The sequence below is a fragment of the Chiloscyllium plagiosum genome, chromosome 31 (genome assembly GCF_004010195.1).
Source record: "Chiloscyllium plagiosum isolate BGI_BamShark_2017 chromosome 31, ASM401019v2, whole genome shotgun sequence".
NCBI lineage: Eukaryota > Metazoa > Chordata > Chondrichthyes > Orectolobiformes > Hemiscylliidae > Chiloscyllium > Chiloscyllium plagiosum.
Window position 1 is genome coordinate 20091304 of NC_057740.1, and position 20110 is coordinate 20111413.

At 35.8% G+C, this 20110-nt stretch overlaps 1 protein-coding gene across 1 annotated transcript in view; it reads left to right on the forward strand.

Moving 5' to 3' along the window:
* Positions 1 to 19775, forward strand: part of LOC122539219 (mucin-16-like) — a 35250-nt gene extending 15475 nt beyond the window's left edge. Inside the window, exons 18-29 of the mRNA XM_043673941.1 lie at positions 1411 to 1541; positions 1630 to 1697; positions 2648 to 2817; positions 3819 to 3845; positions 5969 to 6129; positions 6217 to 6284; positions 8030 to 8193; positions 10831 to 11021; positions 11290 to 11357; positions 14296 to 14456; positions 16002 to 16114; positions 18308 to 19775. Of these exons, the coding sequence (XP_043529876.1) occupies positions 1411 to 1541; positions 1630 to 1697; positions 2648 to 2817; positions 3819 to 3845; positions 5969 to 6129; positions 6217 to 6284; positions 8030 to 8193; positions 10831 to 11021; positions 11290 to 11357; positions 14296 to 14456; positions 16002 to 16114; positions 18308 to 18400 (1415 nt within the window). The 3' untranslated portion in view covers positions 18401 to 19775. The remainder of the gene's footprint in view (positions 1 to 1410; positions 1542 to 1629; positions 1698 to 2647; positions 2818 to 3818; positions 3846 to 5968; positions 6130 to 6216; positions 6285 to 8029; positions 8194 to 10830; positions 11022 to 11289; positions 11358 to 14295; positions 14457 to 16001; positions 16115 to 18307) is intronic.
* Positions 19776 to 20110: the final 335 nt, after the last annotated feature.

The window sequence follows — 20110 nt, forward strand, 5'->3', positions numbered from 1 at the left end:
GAATTCATCTCAGTTTCATTCTGTGAATCTAAATACTCTATCTGTCAGCTCATATAGAGAAGGTAAAGGAGTTAGTGAGAATGCAAAATAGCCCTCATGAGATCTCCAGACAAATGTTCAAATTTTCTTTTGAATCTTGAATATTGCTTATATAGGACACAGTTTGGTGAATTTTTTTTTGCACTGCACATATCAGGACAATTCACAAGAATGCTAATTCAAGGGTATGACCAGCATTTATACAGCACAAGAGGACAACTGAATTGAATTGAATTGAATTTATTGTCACATGTACTGAGGCACAGTGAAAAGCTTTGCCTTGTGAGCAATACAGGCAGATCACAGAGTTAAGTAGCATAGATAAGTAAATAATAGGTAAACAGCAGCAAAAACAAAAACACAGGTACAAGCAAATGTTAAGAATTTGTGAGTCCATTCAGTATTCTAACAACAATAGGGTAGAAACTGTTTTGAAACCGGCTGGTAAGTGTGTTCAGGCTTCTGTACCTTCTCCACGATGGTAGAGGTTGTAGGAAAACATTGCCAGGGTGGGATGGATGTTTGAGAATACTGGCGGCCTTTCCTTGACAGTGGGCCTGCTAGATGGATTCTATAGATGGGACGTTGGCTTTTGCGATTATTCAGGCCGAGTTCACCACTGTCTGTAACCATCTCCAATCTTGAATGGTGCAGTTGCCATAGCAGGTAGTGATACAAACAGACAGAATGCTCTTGATGGTGTACCTACAGAAGTTGGCAAGGGTATTTGCCAAATTTCCTCAGGTGCCTGAGGAAGAAGACATTGTTGGGCCTTGGTAACCAGTGCATCCACATGAAGAGTCCAACAAAGCTTGTTGTGGATGACCCTCCCAGGAGCTTGACATTCTCCATTTGTTCCACCTCTGTGCTTTTAATGTGTAGGGGGGCATGAGAAACATCCAGCTAAAAGTCAATAATGAGTTCCTTGATTTTGCCAGCATTGAGAGCTAGTTTGATTGGTTGGCAAGTGGATCCTGACTGGCAAGTGCATTGCTATGACAGTGACATACAAACCTATAAAACTCTCATATATTACCAAATTACTATTCTTACTTTTGTTTGGAATGACATTGCTAGTGGTGTACACATCTCAAACATTTTTTTTGAAAAACCTGAGTTAATTTAAGAAAATGTTTTGTTTTCTCATTAATTTTATATTTCCCCAGTTAGTTATATAATTTATTCAACTGAGCAATCCTAAAACACAATGCTTTTCATGCTTAATAATAATTGTCAGAATTAATATTGACACTTGCAAATAAATGTTGTTTTGTTTTGAATGACTTGTTTATAGCATGATTGGAACTGAAAATGTATTATTATAGCTCCATTGTTGGTTTTGAATATAATTCTGTATACTTCTACTCAAAGCAGCAAAACTGAACCAATCTCCATCAGAATTTAATGTGACCTTCACTATAACCAGTTTGCCATTCGTGGAATCTTTGCATGACCACACATCATCACTGTACCAATCAGCGTCAACTATTATTACTCATGAGGTACACCATCAGAACAATATTTATTCAAATGATTTGCTGATCATTCATATTTTCATCTTTTGAAACAATAAAAATGTATTTCTTACAGCTAAACACCTTATACAATGAAAGTGAAATTAGCTCTGAGTTTATTGACTGCAAAGTAATCTCCTTAAGGTAAGAGATCTTCTGTATTATCCCTTTCATTCAAACTAAGCAATCTTTTAAGCTATGTGTCACTTTGTCTGCACAGGAAAGTATTATTTTCATTTCACTGATCTTGTCCCACATCATTTGATTATTTCCTTTTCAGTCATTCTCACATATCTCTTAAGAATACCTGATTGTCCCATTTGAGGTGTCTTTTTGTATAATCTACTGACTGTCTAGTACACAATATTACCTCAACTCTGTTTCATTTATGTATTTGCATCTTCCAAATGTGTAGCTTCCTCTGCAATGGTCCACCCAACCTGTCAAAATTATTTGTCATTATTTACTCTTGAAAACTTTTAAAACTTTCGTCAAGTAAAAGGTTTGTGATTTGTGACAGTTGCAGCTGACCAAATCAGATTCTAATTTATTCTATTCTAATATATTAACCTCTTCTGAATTCTAGATTTTGTGAACAATTATATTCCATATTACAGAAAGTGATTCAATTGTTTGCATTTATCTGGTAATAAATGCTATTTGTGTCTCCATCCTTTAAGAGCTACGCACAAATTTAATGTACTTCGTACCTAAATGTCACTTAAAAACTAATCTTCCAGTATAAACTAAACTTCTAACTTTTGGTTTGTGATCACAGCACACATCTTTTTACTTCACAGAAGTTTTAAAAGTTTTGAAAAGTTTGAAGAGTAAATAATGACAAATAACTTGGATTGGTTTGGTGAAACATTGGAGAGGAAGCTACACTGTTAGACTTGACAACGTAATAAAGCTTTGAAGGTAGCACAGAAGTTGTCTCAATGCATATATGAACCTCCTAATAAATTGTCACATAGAATTGCATTGTTTTCTATTCAGTTCTGATTTAGCAAAATATACATTCAAATTGGATCCAGTGTTACTTCAACATCGTGTTGCATATTTCTTTAATTGTTTTTTTTATTCTTTGGCAGTGCCACAAGCAGTCAATTTACCAAAGTGTATGCAATCTGTTCCTTTGCCAATGATTCTGCTGCAGAACAAATTGATAGAGTTATTGCATACCAGCAGTTCAATTACAGCACAATAAACATCACTACTCTGGGACCTTATTATCTGGACAGTAACAGTCTCTTTGTAAATGGTATGAACATTTTACAGTTTGCTTTTTGGGTGTGAACATCACTGACAACGATATATAGGTGCTGGTGTTGGACTGGGCTGGACAAAGTTAAAAATCACACAACACCAGGTTATGGTTCAACAGGTTTATTTGGAAGCACTTGCTTTCGAAGTGTGGTTCCTTCATCAGGTTGCTGTGGAGCAGAATCTTTTACTATAAATTCTGTGTCTTATGATCCAAGCTACGCGATGAAGGAGCAGCGCTCTGGAAGCAAGTACTTCCAAATAAACCTGTTGTACCACAACCTGGTGTTGTGTGACTTTTAACTTTTATCACCGGCAAAGCCAGTGTTTATTGTCAATCCTTTATAAAACCTTCTAGTTATTTTACATCATATTTAAAAGCCAATCTAGAATCTCCTGAGTGCAGTTGTGTTCACAGAGGGCATGGTTCATATTTTGCATTCTGATATTGTAATGCTGCCTCAAAATGGAATGCCTGTTGAATTCAACTTTTCTGCAGGGAATATGCCACTGCATTGTTCCTTCTTATATTGGATTAAATGCTCCAAAGATATTCAACTTCGTTTTTGCGCAAGGCATATGCACTATTTTAGGGGAATATAACAGGAAAGCTTCCATTGTGTTATACAGTGGATCTAATGGAGTCCACATCACATTAAATTCTATACAATCTGAGGATGTCTCCAATTCATTGGGAGGAGGCAATTGCAGCCTATTCTGAGAGGAGCTGTTGTGTTTTCCGTAGCTCCTGATAGTCCTTCGTGATTATGTCTAGCAAGTTAATGTAAACTACTTATTTCTATCAGGCAATATCTCTCATTATGTGAGGCAAGTGTCTCTTCAGTTTATACTCATCTGCAGTCTATCCTCCACCACTGATAGTGAGGTAGATTTTAGAGTCAGTTTAGAGAGAGGAGATTGCTGGCAGTGGACTACTCAAACCAGAATACAACAACTTCTAATTGACTAATTTAACTCTGATGTACTATTCTCTTACAGGCTATCACGAGCCCACCACTCAAATCAGTGAGTATGATTTTAGTAATTTTGCTCATTACTTCTCTAAAATACTCTAACATAATAATATCTTTAAGATCTAGTGATTTATTTCAGTTTACAAGTTATTTTAGGTAGGAAGACTGCATGTATGTTGCAGTATTTCAACACATCCATTGTTTTATTTCTGAGTGTGAAATGTCATATGGGAACTTATCTCCAATTTGAATATTGATTTCTGTGAAAACCTATGTTTCATTTAAAGTTGTTTCACTTAAAGTTATAGTTTTCATGAATCTAACTATAACTTAAGCAATTACAGTGATTGGAAAATTTAAATGACCTGACAATCAGATTGCAGATGTCCTCTTTCTTTAATGATCTTCACATTTTAGTTGCCCCATCTCACATAATTATGAAATACATCTACATGGCTATGAAAAGAATTAGAATAGATAGCCATTTCTCTATGCAGCATCTTACACAATCTTCACAAAATGGCTATAAACTCCCAGAAAGTGTTACGGAGAAGGAAAAAGTCCATGAACAGGAGTTGCAGGTCATGATTGAGGCCATAAACCTATTTTTTTGTGACCAGGCACACCATTGGGAGGGGCTCAAAGTAAACGTACTTTAGCAGAGTCTGAAGATGGAAAGTCACCACCTGGGTGCAAAGGCACATCCTGCCTTCACTGCGTCTCCAAGAAGGAGATGCGGTGCCTCAGCAGTGCAGCCATTTGTACCAGAAGATGTAGATGAGCGTCTTCTATATCTTTATGACAAACGCCAGAAGAGGCATCAAAGGGGCCAACCAATACCATAACATGGCAGTGGTCAGCTGGTTTATGGCCAACATTTGACTCCTGTAGGACAGCACTCACAGCAGTAATGTCCAGCGCCCTTGGTGAGTAACGAGTTTGGTTTCTGGCTTTTGCCAGTTCACCAGTCAGGATTCTACAGCAGGACTGAAATGGAGTAGAGGAGATGGGTAGTAATCAGGCAAAATGCCTGAGCTTATCAGGCTGACAATTCATCTAGCACTGACTGACCAGGAGTCCAAATCTCATCTGACTACGTTCTCTCAGTCCTTAGTCAAACAAAGCTCATACCTTGTGTTTCTTTAACAACATAATCAACTAACCATTAACAAAAGTTACTTGCTTGAACAACACAAGTGATGGCATGGAAATTGGGAAATGTACTCAAGCAGCAAATTCATAGAGTTAATTATCTAATGTCCACATCACCTGATGTTCAGGCTATTTCACAGTCTTTTGGCACCATCCTGTGGTGTTTCTCTTTCCAGGTTTATAGCTTGATTGGATTGAAAACTTGCCAAATGTAAACTTAGTCTTCTCTTATGTTGCACCTCAACTGTATCATGTTTATACTTTTAAAGACTCGTATGCATTGCTAATTCATGAAGATTTGTTAACCATTCTTATATAGTTATTTCCTTCACTCCACATGGAAATTATTTACATATGTATCAGGATGCCTGGAAAATAGCCCAATCCAATATTGAGTCAGATGTCTTTCAAGCATTCTTTATTAACATGTCAGCCCTCAAAGTTTTCTCTTGGTGTGCCTGTTTTAGAGTCAGCTTGTACCCTTAATATAAGTGAAGAATGGAGGGCTTTTGTGGTCATGACCCCTGAGCCAGGAGACTTAGGTTCAAGCCCCACTTACTGCAGAGATGTGCTATAATGTCTCTGACCAATTCTGAGGCAGGGTCACCAGACCTGAAGTATAAACTCTGACTTCTCTCCACAGATGCAGCCAAACCTGCTGAGCCTTTCCAGCAATATTTGTCTTTGTTAAAGTCTCGAACAAGTTGTTTAAAAAATATCTATAACAGGAGAACATTGCTAACATCCAAACTGTTATGAGCCAGCAGTTTTAAGGAAGCATTATTTCTGTAGCAATACTAATGATTCAGTTTGAACGTAAAAACTCATCAGAATCAAAATTTTGAAATGTGGAAACTAAGATTAGAAAACAGTGACATTTTTTCTCCATTTTTTACACATTGCTGAAATGTTCACACAATGGCTTCAAACTGCCTCAGTTTTGTTTCTATTGTAAAATGTAAAGAATAAAGATCTGAAATAAAGCTCTCAATGTATTTAATTCTGCGCTCGCTATCTTTCCAGATGAACCACCAGTCATGCCTGTGACACAAAATCCAATTGAGGGCCAGAAACCTTTGTGCTTCAATGTGTCTTTTGGCATCACAAACTTACCACTCAATCCAGCCCTATTTGATACCACTTCACCATTGTATCTGTCTGCATCAAGTACTATGATTCATCAGGTATATCTAAATAAGCCAAAAGAATATTTATTAAAAAAATTATCTTAAGTAATGTCAAGATCTTATTAAATCGTGATTTCTTTGCAGCTCAATAACTTATATCGCAACAGCAATATAAATGCAGCATTTTTAGAATGTACAATCACCTCTTTAAGGTAAGAAATCTTCTTTAGCTGTTGCAGATTTGATTGTAAATTGAAGAGTACGTAGAATTTAACTCCTTTATATCTTTTACCTTGTTGCTGATGTATCTCAAGAGCTTCTTACATAAACAACTTTTTTATTTTAAAATGAAGACTGGAATAAGAAATTTTTTATTTAGTGAATGGCTCAATGTTAAATTGTATGATTTGTTCCCACAATGTTGTTGTACAACCTGGCGTCCATGAAGAAAGAGTCTGTTTATAAAAAAGAAAATCACAAATACTTTTAGATTTTTACAGTCATGAATTTTTAAAAAAATGAAAACAATATTCACATAATTCCCTTTAAAAATCTAACTTTATAAGGTAAATATGGATCAGTGAAAATAAACATTTCTAATGTTATGAGACTGCATGAGTCATTTTTATCAGCCAAGATGAATACTTCAGGACCAGTGCAGTTATGCATAAGCAAAACATGGTTAAAGTTAATAAGAACAAGGAAAATGCTGGAAATACTCAGTAAAACTGGATTCTAATGAAAGGATATTGATCTGAACTAGTAACTTTTGTACATCTCCCCAGGTGTTACTGGATCTGCTGAATATTTCCAGCATTTTCTGTTTTTATATCAGATTTCTAGTTTCCTTAATAGTTTGTTTTTGTGAGTAGATTTGGTTTCTTTGAATGCATCATTCCAAAAGTGAGTTCATAACGTGTCTTAAGAACTATTCCATTCTATTCTGAGGAATATCAAGGAGGGATATTGACTGTTTATTTCCCTGATTTTTAAAAATTCAGTATATATGAGGATAAACATTCATTTGACTGGTATATGATATTTTAGGAATCACCACTAAGTATTTTAAAATATATTTGCCTAATCAAATCCTATCACTAAACCGTCATCAAGGAATGGGAATGCATTTTGATAGCAGCAAATTCATGTCTATTGGCCTTTACACTGTGTGTCATTGAGTTGGGTTTGAGTTTGAAATCAGTCCAAAGTGGTTGACTTATACCCCAAAATAGATCGAACATGATCTGACACTTCCAATAAAGTTCATTTTAAATACCTTTAAATTTCAACTTACTTCAATTCTTTCTGTTGATGATAATTGACAGTGGCCAATTGGAGTGCTCCCAACTGGTCTCTAGGCAGAATACTATTGTTACCTCTACTGGGTCAATCTCCTAATATCCTTTCCTGAAAGAATTTCAAAGTAAAATACTATGCAAACACCTGACCCTCCTGCATGTTGTGACAAGCAATTATTGACCAGCAGAGTTAAAATATATTTGCACTCTCTATTCAAAAGCAATAATAATTTAAGCCATAGAGTCACAGAGTCATAGAGATGTACAGCACGGAACAGACCCTTCATTCCGACTCATCAGTGCCAACCAGATATCCCAACCTTATCTAGTCCCAGTTGCCAGCACGTGGCCCATATCCCTTTAAACCCTTCATATCCATATACCCATCTATATGCCTTTTAAATGCTGTAATTGTACCAGCCTCTGCCATTTCCTCTGGCAGCTCATTCCATACATGCACCACCTCTGCAAAAAAGTTGCCTCTTAGGTCCCTTTTATATCTTTCTCCCCCCTCACTCTCCAACCTTCTTTTAGATATTTGTGATATGCATGTTAAAGTTAAAGTTATGCAATTCATTCAAATGGATTAACTGAAATCTATCTGAAGATGAATATTATTACTTATGAACTGTGATTACAAATATTTTTGTTTCTGGCAGTGCTACAAATGAGATTTACGTGAAAGTACAAGCAGCTTGTGCTTTCAGAAATGGTCCTCAGAAAGTTGATGAAGTTATTGTGAAGCAGGCATTCCAAGAAAGAACAAACAATACCTCAACTCTAACAACGTACACACTTGAAAGCAACAGTCTCCTGATAACTGGTAACTAACTATTGACAGTTTAATTTAATCTCTATCTTAACAAATGTCCTTCGTATATTTCAATCAGACTATCCATATCAGATACAATTTCAGCTGAGATAACTTGTGCGAGCAATGTTCATTTGCTTCGTCATTTATTGAACCATGTTCTCAACCAGCGAACTAGTATGTTTGTTAGTTGCTAAATTACAACATTTATTCATTTAAGAAATTAACTAAATTTATTTGTAATTTTTCATTACAATGCCAATGGGCAGTATTTGGAGAAGAGTCCATTGTTCCACTGGTCTCTATGTACAATTACTAACTATTGACCTACTGACCGCTGGATTATTATAATCTTGTTTTAGATTAATTTCACTGTTAGGTTGCTGCATTTAAAAATAAATCTTGTGTATTCTGACACAAGAGATGTTAGCATTTGGGATTGGAGTTTCTCCTCATTTTGAGCCAATGTATAAATAACCCACATTCCCTGGTCACAGGTTTTGAAGAAAAATGTTTCTTTTACTCTAACTTAATTATTAGCCCTGAATTAACATATAAGTATAATGCGTTTTGAGAAGATTTGTAGCTCAGGTTGAGGTTCTGGATCATTTTCTGGCTCAGCTGGAAGGATCATTTTCACACGTTTTGTCACCATACTAGTTAACATCATAAGTGAGCCTCTAGATGAAGCGCTAGTGGTATGGCCCACTTTCTATTTATGTGTTTGGGTTTCCTTGAGTTGGTGGTGCCATTTCCTCCAGTGATGTCATTTCCTGTGGTGATGCCAGTTCCTATTCTTTTTCTCCTGAGAAAAAAGATCAGGAAATGGCATCACCACAGGAAATAGCATCACCACAGAAAATGACATCACCAACTCAAGGAAACCCAAACACATAAATAGAAAATGGGCCATACCACCAATGCTTCATCCAGAGGCTCACTGATAATGTTACCTAGTATAGTGACAAAACATCTGAAAATGAACCTTCCAGTTCAGCGAGCAATGACATCACCAACTCAAGGAAACCCAAACACATAAATAGAAAATGGGCCATACCACCAGTGCTTCATCCAGAGGCTCACTGATAATGTTACCTAGTATAGTGACAAAACATCTGAAAATGAACCTTCCAGTTCAGCGAGCAAACCTACATCCATATGAGTATAATGCTGGAGTGGGGATATCATAATTTCCCTGATACAGACTGTCATTTTGATATCTAGTAAGAAATGGGTTCACATAGTCCAAAAGTTATTTTTAATAGACAAGAAGGAAACAATTTTTTAAATCATTTTATTCAAAGGCAGATCTCTCAAATGAAAGAACTGTCCGCAAACTCCGTTTCATTTTGTTCATAGTACAGATAGTTAATTTAAGACTTTGTTGCAATTTTATTATTATCAATTTACAGACACTCAGTTGAAAGAATTGATACATGTTACAAATAATACTTAATATTGAAAATTCTCATGCATGATTTTTATCCCTTCGCCATCTCACTCAACAACTTTGGAATCTTAAATGATGTATACAAATCATAGAATCCCTACAGAATGAAATCAGACCATTAGGCCCATCAAGTCCACACAGACCCTCTGGGGAGCATCCCATCCTGACCATCAATCCCATGACCCAGAATTTCCTATGGCTAACCCACCTAGCCTGCACATCCCTGGACCCAATGGGCACAGTCAATCCACCTAACCTGCACAGATCTTTGGATTATGGGAGGAAACCAGAGCAAACCTATGCAGACATGGGGAGATGTACAAACTTCACAAAAACAGTGCCCTAGGCTTTGGTTGAACCCAGATCCCTGGTGCTGTGAGGCAGCAGTGCTAACCACTGGGCCACAGTGCAGCACCAACTCAGTACTCTCAACATCTGTCCCAAGTGAATTTTGGGCACTGGATATTGAAAGACTATCCAACTGTAGAAGCCAATATAATTAGACCCAATACCACTTTCACTCAGTATCCAGGTATATAAATGTTGCTGGGTAGGGTGTTGACTACATAGACTTCAGTGATTTCTCTCCCTGTAGCATTAGGAATTTGAGACCATTTGTGGGACCTTCATCACAACTTAACTGAGGAATCACTTCAGGAATCAGTATGGGTCCTTTCCAGTTTGCGTTATATGACTGTTTGCAGAATAAACTCACAGTGCCATCAGGAAACTACAGCAAGCGAAGTGCTTTTTTGGCAACATTAATAGAATAGTTCTGCTAAACTGTTAAACTGACAAGATATCAGAATATAACTTCATCTTGTTTGTCTGCTTGAAAATCATGAATTATCTGAAAATTACGTAATTCATTGTTAACATAAAATTAGGTTCAACTTTAGAGTCCTTTACATATGCTTATATTGCAGAACTAGGGAAAACAAGTTTCTAATTTCAGCTTTAATTTTTTATCTACATTTATTAGTTTATTTAAAAGAACTGTTGGAGGCATTTATATTTAAATGTTTTAAAGATTTACTAAGCAAATCTTTAAAACATTTAAATATAAATGCCTCCAACAGTTCTTGATTTGCTTTACTTTCCAACTGGTCTTATGTAAACTTTTCCTACAGTCTTTATAGTCAATTACAATTATTGTTGCATGAGTTTTGGAAAACATTAAAAATGCACTTTCTTTTTAGGTTGTGAGCAACTGAAAACTACTGTGGAACCTGCTACACCTGTAGAACGAGAGCTGCCAGTAATGTCAGAAAAACAGGGAGATCTCACCTTTGAAGTTAACTTCACAGTAATAAACTATAACTTTACAGATGGACTCCAAATTCCAAGTTCTGCTGAATACAGACACATGACAACAAATCTTATGCGAAACGTATGCACTTTGTTTTTCACTAACAGCATTAACGTTAGAATATTTATTTAAAATACCTGTATATTAAATAATGGTTTCCAGAAAGCAAATTGTTTGCACTTGATTTAGTTAGTTATTCAATACAGACTTTGAAATATTTTTCAGTGTTACAAACAAAAGTAGAAACTATATTTTAAACTTGCTGTTCTAAGTTATTAATTGCTGTTTTAAGTATAACTTTATATGTTTTGAAAAGAGAAAATTTACAATTACTCTTATATTTCTTCAGCTCTCAAATTTATTTGAAAACAGCATGTTAAAGGACAGTTATAAATTTTGCCACATTACTAGTTTAAGGTAAGATTAAAAAAATTACTATTCTTATATAAGCTGAGTAAAATCATTTAGGTCAGTAATCCACTACATGAAATCTCATTATGGTCAGAGCAAAAATAAATGTATAGCCTAAGCAGTGGGAATGTGAGGGATAAAGAAAATAAGTTAAAATTATAAAAATAAAAGCTATATATCAGCAGTTACCAAGACTCTAAAGTAAGTATCCTTTATTCAATGAAATGTGAAAGAAGATCTAGTTTTAACTTCAGAACTTCAATAGTTTGTCTGTTTGTTTAATCCCTTCCTCAAAATACAGTGAATGCAGATTTTTTTAAAAAGGCAGAGGTAAATAGATTCTTGATTATCAAGAGGATGAATGATTCTCGAAGGTATGCAATAATGTAGAGCTGAAATCAAAACCATATCAGCTACATTCTTATCGAATGGCAGAGCAGGCCTGAGGGGCCAAGTGGCCTATTCATTTTTCTTTGTCATGTATCTTGGCATTTAAGCAAACGGCATAGAGCCTTTTGTTTTTTAACAGGGTAATCGCAAAAAAACGTTCAGAATTTGAAGCATTATAAACTGTTAGAAGTGAAGCATAAATGAAATAAAAGAAGTTTACTTCAAAGGGTCTTGAGTGCAGAATGGCAAAGGTCAAGATTTTTACGAATGGAGGATCAAGATATTTGGGGTATAACTTCTATTGAGATAGTTCCCTTTTGACCTGGCCATAAAAATACTGGGAGGGCAGAGGCACATATGTTGGCTTATTCAAGACATAAATTATTTCCATTCTGTTTTTAAAATTGTGATTATGGTGGTGAGCATCTTTGGTCTGAGGTTTCCCTTTAGGTTCTAAGAAAGCTTCAAACATTTATTAAGAAAAAGTAGTCAACTGTGGGAGAATAGTTAGCTTCAACAAGGTTCATGCCTCTTTTTCTGTTGGTGCACGATGTAAACAATTTAACAGTTTGTTGTTCAGATGCTTCTAAGTGTTTTGAAGGAAGGCAGTAAGGTCAAGTCCAGCAATTACAAACCACTCAGTTTTACTTCAGTGGTGAAGAAGCATATAGAAACAACTATTCAGCATAGAATTTATAGTCGCACAGAAGAGGTTGTGTTGATTAGGAAGAGCCAGGTGGATTTTTAAAAGGACAATAGTGTTTAAATAACCTGCTGGAATCCTTTGAAGAGATAATGGAAAGGCTTAGTGATGAATGTGATATACTTGGAATTCCAGAAGGAATTTAATATTTATGTCATACAACTGACCTATGAAGAAAGATATTGATTGTGGAATAAAAGGGAAACAAAATTGACTGAGTGATAGAAAGCAAAAACTAATGGTCAATGTATTTTATTTTGAGGTTGGCTTGTGCAGGAGTTTGCATTGGGGCCCTTGCTTTTCATGACTAACATTAATGATGTAGCGGACAACATCAAAGACAATGGATAATATAAGAATTGAAACTTTTACAAACTGTGTGGAGGAAAATATACAACTCCAGAAGGACATTGACATGTGGCTGGAGTGGGCAGACAGGTGGCAGATAGGGTTTTAATACAGTGAGCTGTGAGGAAGAACAATAGAAGATAAAGCAAAATAGGCAGTAGAGTTCTAAAGTTAAGGGGGTGGGGCAGTGGCAGTGGTGGGGGGGGGTGGCGGGAGGGGGTGGTAGGAGGAAGGAGCAGAGGGGCTTGGCAGGACAGGCTGAGATAGCCTCTCATGAAGCCAATGCGATCTTGGCTTTATTAATCAGGGCATAAAGTACAGCAGCAAGGAAGTGATGTTGAATTTGGATAAGATACATGTTAGACCTCAGTTGGAATATTGTATACAATATTGAGCGCCACATTATAGGAAGGATATGAATGTATTGGAGAGAATGCTGAAGCAATTTACAAGTACAGTTCCAGGGATGAGAAATTTCTATATGAGGATAGATTGAAAGAGTTGGGTTTGTTGTTCATGGAGAAATGAAAACTATGAGAAGGTCTGATAGATATTTTCAAAATTATAAGGGGTGGATACCATTGATAGAGAGAAACAGTTCATGCTTTCAAAAGGATCAAGAACCAGAGGGCATATATTTAAAATGATTTGCTAAAAAAACAAATGTGAGATGTGAAAACTAATAGTTAGGGTAAGGAATGCACTGCCTGGATTTATGGTGGAGGCAAGTTCAATTGAAGCATTCAAGAAGGCATTAGCTGATTATTTATATAGAAATAACATGCAAGAGTATGAGGGTAAAGCAGGAGATTGGCAGGAGGTAATGATGCATACTTGAAGAGCCATTGTGAACATGATGGATCTAATGACCTTCTCTGTGCCTTAACATTTGTTTCCAGAATTGCACTGGCTACCTGAGGATCCTATGTGATTAAACTCATTCCAAGACCCATCTGCCTGAGGACTCCTGTTCCACCCCTTATTAGACCCCAGATCCTTCTCTCCAACTTTTTTCTCACTAGCAATATCCCCAAAGCCCTCATAAAATTCTAGAACAAAGAGTGGGAAAATAATAAAAATAGAAACTGTTGGTCTGGCAGCATCTGTGGTGAGAGAAACAGAGTTAACATTTTTAGTCCCATGACATTTCTGTGAATTGTAATGTGGGATTGAAAGAGAGAAAAAATGATTTCATTTCTATATGTTGAAACACCAATAATAATTAAAATATAAAATAACTTCCAGTAGGTGCACACTTGCAGTTAAATGTGCAATCTGGAAAATAGCACGTGCGCACCTACTGGACATTACTTTCATGTCTATGTGTCCCAAATTACAATTTCCATTTTCAATTTTTAATTATGAGGCTTTCTGCTTGCAGTAGCATTATTTTTAACCAATCTAATTGTCTATGTTAACCATATATATATGCTGTGCAAAAGACTTCATTCACTATATAATTAAGATTTTATTTCTATTTTAATTTCTGGTCTGTTTCAACAGTCCAGGATCAATCAAAGTTTCCACTTCTTGCTACTTTGATCCTTCAAAATCAAACAGACCAATCCTTGCAAAAGAACTGAGATCAGAATTTGATGTTGGAACAAATGGATCAAGATGGCTTGGCAGATCATTTCAACTTAGAAGTGATAGTGTATCTGTGGGTATGTATCAGTCCTGCATTGTTATTCTGAATTGATTCACATATTTTATAATGATTTTTATTAGCAACGAACTGTCATTCTAATAAACATAAAGGCGTGCAATTTGCTGTGAAAGTTAATTGTGATGCATAAATTTATACTGTGCCTTAAGGTGGGATAAATTAGGAATATCAAATAAATATAAATGTTTTCTGCATTTTATTCTCATGCTACCTCCAAAATATAACATGGGAATTAAAGGATACAATATATCATAACACAGAACTATAATTTCATAGATCTTTGTTCAACAATTGTTCTAAAATGTGAATGTTTTCTAAAACTCCTCCAGTCTCAATTTGTATCAATTTGAACCAATGTTTAAAAGAGCCTAGAAAGAGTTTGTGGTCAGCAGGGCTACACATAGTTTTACACACTGGATGCACCAACAGGTTGATGCTTAAGTACATTATTGGGAGAAGGAGCAAATGCAAGAAGAAAATAGGACAGGCGATGTTCAGAGACCTAAGGAGACAGTTGGACTTTTAAAGGCTTGGTGGTATCAAAAAGTGCTGAGAGTGCCACATATATTTCAATAAAGATTAGGCATGAAAAACGTGCTTAAAATGAACATTGGTTTGTTGACTTCCTTTAACTGAAACATGTTGCTAAGCAGCACCTTCTGTGGAATCTAAAGTGATTATCCATTCAAATCTGATGGACCAGAGCCTTTCAGGTTTCAGCTTGGAGAAATGATTTGAATTCACTACTGCATCACAGCAAAAGCAAATTCCCTCATTCAACACACTTTATATTGTGTGATTCAAACTCTTTGAATCAGAAGCAAAAACAGAAATTGCAGGAAAAGCTCAGCAGGTCTGGCAGCATCTGTGGAGAGAAATCAGAGCTAACATTTCTGGTCCAGTGACCCTTGCTCAGAACTGGACCCAAAACATTAACTCTGATTTCTCTCCAGAGATGCTGCCAGACCTGCTGAGCTTTCCCAGCAATTTCTGTTTTAGTTTCTGATTTCCAGCATCCACAGTTCTTGTGGTTTTTCTTTAAATTGATACTTTAACATACAGTCCCTTTTGGGAAAAAAATCTGCATTCTTACCTGGTCTGGCCTATATGTGATCCATAACAGCCAGTCTTAACTCTGACCTGCACTCTGGGCAAGTAGAAATGAGCAATAAATACTGGCCTTGCTAGTGATGCCCAAATCCCATGTACAAAAAAGTAAAACAAAGTAGCATAATGTTCAAGTCCAGGATAAGTTTTGCTACAATACGAAAACAAGCTGTTCATACTTTGTTCTAAATTAAGCCCTCATCACTCTTTACCTTGCTCTTGAACATGCACCCTGGTTGCTGGACACCTAAAGTCCAGCACAATGTTAAAACAAGTCTTGTTTTCCTTTTATAGCTTATCGTAATGCTTGCCCAAAAATATTGAATATATTTTCTATATGCTTAAGCATAAGCTATAATTGGAATATATTTATTGGTTATTTTCATTATTATTGTATGTACAATTGTATTTTTATATTGTGTTTATCTCCATGCAGACCCCATGGCTCCTGTCTTCTCTGATCGATTTGAATTACCGTATTGGGCCATCATAGTTATAGTATTTGCCATTCTGCTTGCTCTGTTCCTCATTACGATTTTAGCTCTCTTGGTAAGTATATTCAGTTGCCTTAATGATATTGTATTACAAAATTGTAGACCAGCTATCACATTAAGGTATGCAGGTTTGTTTTGCCTGTTTACTAGTTGCAGAATTACTTGGCCAAACTAAAGTTCTGTTAAATAATTGAAGAAGTTACCTCACATATTTACTCAGTAATTTTTCAAAACTATTGATGGAAAAGATTATCTAAAACAACTCAATAATTTCTCAAACCAGTATCAGAGATGAAAGATGTATTTGAATATTTCTATTCCAGAAATGTTCTCAAAACCATTTGCAAAAAATGCTTTTTGAAGCTTTCACAAGCTTAATTTGTTAGTTCAATGTTTTTGTTACATCCTTTTGCCACATGTTGACATCCCAATGCCCAGATTATGGAGAAATGTGTTATTGACTGCAGTATTGAGATGGTGATGTGTATCATGATGTAATAATGATATCAACAACCATAGGGTCACACAGCACTGAAACAGACCCTTCAGTCCAACCAGTCCATGCCGAACGTAATCCCAAACTAAACTAGTCCTACCTGCCTGCTCCTGGTCCATGTCCCTCCAAATCTTACCTCTTCATGTGCTTATCCAAATGTCTTTTAAGCATCCATCCCTTACATCCACCACTCCCTCGGGAAGTTCATTCAACACACGATCTACTCTCTGTGTAAAAATATTTGCGCCTCATGACTTTTTTTTCAAATCTCTCTCCTCTCACTTTAAAAATGTGCCCCCTAGTCTTGAAATCCCCCATTCTAGGAAAAAGACAATAATCATTAACTCTATCTATACTGCTTATTAGTCATTTGCAAGACTATGAGAAAAATCATGAAATAGTCTATCCAAGAAAGAGATGCTTAGATGTACTAGGTTGTAAGTAATGGAGTCTGAGGAAACATACCAGTGTTTGATCCAAGTTGTTCATGGATAACAGAAAACATACCGAATCCAATCTATAAGTTACCTGAGAATATCTAAATAGTATTCAAATCCAAATCAAACCACAAACTAAAGGTAAATAACAATAACAAACTCAAAACTCAATAGGGCAACTAAAGTCAAAGATTAGGAATGAAGGCAATGTTGGGATGGAACAGTACAAAATGCTGCTGAATATTGCCATGTTATTATGCTGTTTTAGTTAGTTCCCCAGATATATTGGATGATGCCTGCATCTCCAACCGAGAAAATTGTATAGAGTGTCTGGGTGTGAGGGGTATTGGGTGCATATATGCTATTTCCTGGTACCTTCAGATTTCTGGCTGCAGGAAGCGCTGGATGCAGTCTCGCTCTAACCTGCAGATTAATTAGGCCAGATAGACCAAAGTCAGAAATTACAACTGCACTATAACAAGAAAAATAATCAAATAAAATCTTCAGCTCAAAATATTACATCAAATGGCCTTTCACAGACTGCTTTTTCAATTTGTTTAATTAATTTGTTTGAATGTGGCATGTGTCTCTTGTACTCACAATACTGACAAATTGTAATATTTCACATATTACAGCTTCACAAATAAACATTGTGGAGCACAGAAACTAGGGGCAGGAGTTGTCCATTTAATCCTTTCAGCCTGCTCTGCCATTCAATATGATTATGGCTGATCCTCCATTTTAATGCCGTTTTCCACTTTCTCCCCATGTTCTTTGATGCCTTTAAAATCTAACATTCATCTGTCTCTTTCTTGAATATATTCATAAATTTAGCCTCCACAGTCTTTATGGGGAAAAGAATTCTGCAGTTCATAACCCTTTGAGTGAAGAATTCTTTTCTGATCTCAGTCCAAAATGGTCTACCTGAGACTGTATCCCTGCTTCTAGACCAGGAAAAACACCCTTCTTCCATCTACCCTTTCCAGCTCTGTTAGAATTTTGTATGTTTCAATCAGATCCTCTTTCATTCTCTTAAACTCTAATGAATATAAGCTCAGTTGAACCAATCTCTCCTCATAGGACAAGCCTGCCATTCTAGAGATTAGCCGAGCAAACTTCTGCAGTACTCCTCTACAGCATCTTATACTCTCTTTGAGAAGGAGACTAAAGCAATACCCAGTATTCCAAGACTGGTCTCACCAATGCCCCGTATAATTGCAGTAAACATCCATACTTCCGAACTCAAATCCTCTTGCAATGTTAGCCACCATACCATTTGCCTTCCTAATTGCTTGCTGTTTCTGTTTACTTCTAGATTGCCTTATGTGTAAGGAACAGATTTACTGGTTTCTACAACATGTTACAAGATCCTTTTGGAATATACTATACACATCTGGAAGGAAAATAGTAGTTCTGCAGCAATTCAACATTACAATGATGACTAACAAGAAATGAATGGAATAATCTTTGTGGCTTACAGAGAAAAAAAAATGAATGTACTGCCAACCCATCATCTTGACTTTTGAGGACTGCTCACCATTTCCTCAAAGATTTTTATTATTCCTTGATTGTATTCTTGGTAATCTATCTGCTTGGTTTACTTGGATATGCATGCAATTTTTCTGTGAAGAGTATTTCAGAAACAGACCTTAAAAATCAGACATTTCTCAGAGCAAAACATAACTTTCAATCTGTCTCCAAAGTTTCAAACATAAATGATATACCACTACATCCTGAAAATTAGCTTAGGAATTCCAGTATCTTCAGGCTTTGAATTTACTCCGATATATATGGGACAAATATTAGCTACACAAGGAACAATTATACTTGGAAAACTATTTAAAATTAGCTTTAAATTTCCACTTCAGTGGCTTCATAGATGTACTAAGAGCCACTACCCATCCAAAAGTTATCTTCTCCATTTTTATTTCTATCCATCACACAATTCTTTTTTCTTTCAAAATATATTTTATACATAAACAATGTCTAAATAGAAACAGATATATAGTCAAAAATACAGTTCAGTACTGTATAGTGGCATATCAAAGAAAAGAACAAACATGGGAGTTTGGCTCCATCCAAACAAACTACAGCCATCTCTTACTTGAACCTGACTATGTTTACATGCATTTGAGGCACCAGGAGGGTCCAGTAACTGAATAAACCCCTATCTAACTTCAGCAAAACCTATGACACAATTCTCTCCAGCTTCTGACAACCTGCTTGTGAGCTGCCTCAAGTTTAGAGACAAAGGAATCATTATACCTCACCTGGATAACTTCCCATTTTGGACATGCTAGCTTTCTTTGCTAATACTAAGGAGATAGAGAGAGAGAGAGAGTGGGAGAGAGAAAGATCAAAGAATGCAAATATATTAAGCTCTTTGAACATTAGCTATGAACACTGAATGTCATTAACACTTATTGTACTTCTTAAAATCTGTCCAGGCATTTTCTTCTTACAAATCATTACTCTGTACTTTAACATTGAAAACTGTTTGTGATTTTGCTGTTATCTATTTATATGCAATTATCAGGGTGGTTATTCATACTGTCACTGCCAATGACAGAATTCAAAAGAAATGTACCTCGGGAAACTGTGAGCACAAAGACCACACTGGCAGTGATAGATTATGGCATTAACTATTATAGATGTAAATTAAATATAATAAGTTTTGATAGTCTAGGAATAAAAAGTAAATTTTACATAACTACTATATATTTACATAAACATTATTTTTATAACAATTAACTTAAGATTCTGCCATTAATCATTGTGAATTAACTGACACTCAATAAATATACTCAATAAATGTCATCTTTTTTTCATATTTCGGTAAATTACAGTACGTTATAAGCTTACATACAAATATTTTCACAATGTTATTCAGTGTCAAATTCATAGATAATGAAAGTTATTGGAGGTAGTATTCACCTATAACCTAAATAAAATCTTAGTTTGAGTGCTATGTGCCTGTAGATCATAGGAAGGAGTTTAATGACATACAAAGACGATCTAGCAGATTCACTTGGTTGGTATCAGTTTGAGCAAAAATAAAAAAAAATTCAATAGCCTGTAAATGATTATTGGGTTATGGGACAAAAGTGGGACAGGGTTT